The following is a 1,963-nucleotide window of genomic DNA, read 5'->3' as shown; positions in this document are numbered from 1 at the left end:
GAGTTAAACCTATGATATTAAACCTAGAGTTAAACCTATGATATTAAACCTGGAGTCAAACCTATGATATCAAACTTAGAATTAAACCTATATGATATTTAACCTAAAGTTAAACCTATGATATTAAACCAAGAGTTAAATCTATGATATTAAACCTGGAGTCAAACCTATGATATCAAACTTAGAATTAAACCTATGATATTTAACCTAAAGTTAAACCTATGATATTAAACCATGAGTTAAACCTATGATATTAAACCTGGAGTCAAACCTATGATAGAAAACCTAGAGTTAAACCTATGATATCAAACCTAGAGTTAAACCTATGCTATTAAACTTAGAGTTAAACCTATGATATTAAACTTAGAGTTAAACCTATAATATTAAACCTTGTTAAACCTATGATATTAAACCCTTAAACCTGTAAAACCTACAGCATACATACAATATGATAATAATAGCTGAACTTAAAGTTAGACCTCTGAGTTAAACCTATGATATTCAACCTATAGTTAAACCTATGATATTAAACCTAGAGTTAAGCCTATGACAGTAAACCTATGGTATTAAACCTGAATATGAATTGAAATGAACTCAGAGTAATCTGTGTTTAATCTGACATAAGTACATAATCTATGAAGTATAACACAGGATGTGATGTTGTGGGTGTAGGGTTGGAATTGCAATAATGTATGTGCATAAAGCGCAGAAAGGAAAGCGTTTGCAAAGTAAAGAACTGAATAAAGTCATGTTTTAGAGCTACAGCTACAAACTCGGTGAGCTAAACATTTTTCAATTTCGATCAGCCATCAACTTTCCCCAGGGTCATAAGTGTTAACACAAAAATTTGGTTCAGTCGTTTTTGACATTTTTTGGATTCAAACATCCTAACAGACAGACAGACAGGCCAAATTTACATATACGTATAGAGAATATTCCTACCTGATGGAAGGAATTTACATATACGTATAGAAAAAATTCCTACCTAATGGAAGGAATTGCGCTATTATTGTATATTTTCTGATTTTTCCTATTTTTACTCCCATCCTCTAGATCTCCATCATCTACTCCATCTTCCCCTTCTCCTCCAACTCCACGGACTGCTTCTCCCCCAACACCTCGGCAACTGCGGTCTCCGGACTCTGAGCTTCTCTGAAAACCAAAAATTCGATTTAAAGGGGCTGTAAGTGCATTTTTAATTGACCCTACATACAAAGATGACAATGCCCGATTCACAACGGTACCCTTAAAAGCTTTGTCTAATCAAGTAAGAATTAGATACAATTTTTGAAACATTGTGGTTTCCCTACAAATGTGATATGCGTATTTCTGCTATAGGAAAACATATAGGAATTATCAGTATTAAACACTTTTAAACCTAGAAAAATGGCAAAATCTTCCACATTATTGATCAGATAAAGGTTTCAAGGGTATCGTTGTGAATTGACATCTTTGCATGGAGGGTCACTTGAAATTAACAATGGTAAAAACCTTAACTTTTTATTTGTAATATCTGAATAAGGATTTTGAAATTATGGCATTGTGTCGGAAAATATGAACAGAATGTTAGGTATATTTCACAATTGTATAAAGAAAAGGGTTACCATTTTTTTGAGAGAAAATATTCTCTTCGGAGTCATCATTGCTTATGTTTAAATATTCTGTATTTAATGCTTAACAACTGTTGTTATATAGTCATGATTGTTGGTTAATTATTTTTATTATTACTTTCATTATTAGCCATTTAAACTTACTGCATGAATTATAACAGTATACCCAACCCAACATATAAAACAAACTATTCTAAATATGCAAAAAAAAAAGATTAAAAGCTTTATAATTGGCGGATTTTTAGGTTAAATTTGTGATTTTTTTTTAAAATCAGAGATATCTTAATGGATTTAATGTATACCAATTTATACTACCCTGTCACTTAACCCTTTTATACCTTAGATATCCCCCC

The 1,963-nt window shown here is 31.4% G+C and overlaps 1 protein-coding gene across 1 annotated transcript in view; it reads right to left on the bottom strand.

Annotated features, from left to right (window-relative positions):
• The window catches only part of LOC111718001 (uncharacterized), a 14,530-nt gene that overhangs the window by 6,270 nt on the left and 6,297 nt on the right, over positions 1 to 1,963 (bottom strand). The window contains exon 4 of the mRNA XM_023493466.1: positions 986 to 1,152. Coding sequence (XP_023349234.1) covers positions 986 to 1,152 — 167 coding nt within the window. The remainder of the gene's footprint in view (positions 1 to 985; positions 1,153 to 1,963) is intronic.

Source organism: Eurytemora carolleeae, unplaced genomic scaffold (assembly GCF_000591075.1).
Source record: "Eurytemora carolleeae unplaced genomic scaffold, Eaff_2.0 scaffold1053, whole genome shotgun sequence".
NCBI classification, from domain to species: domain Eukaryota; kingdom Metazoa; phylum Arthropoda; class Copepoda; order Calanoida; family Temoridae; genus Eurytemora; species Eurytemora carolleeae.
This window is presented reverse-complemented; position numbering and strand designations above follow the sequence as displayed.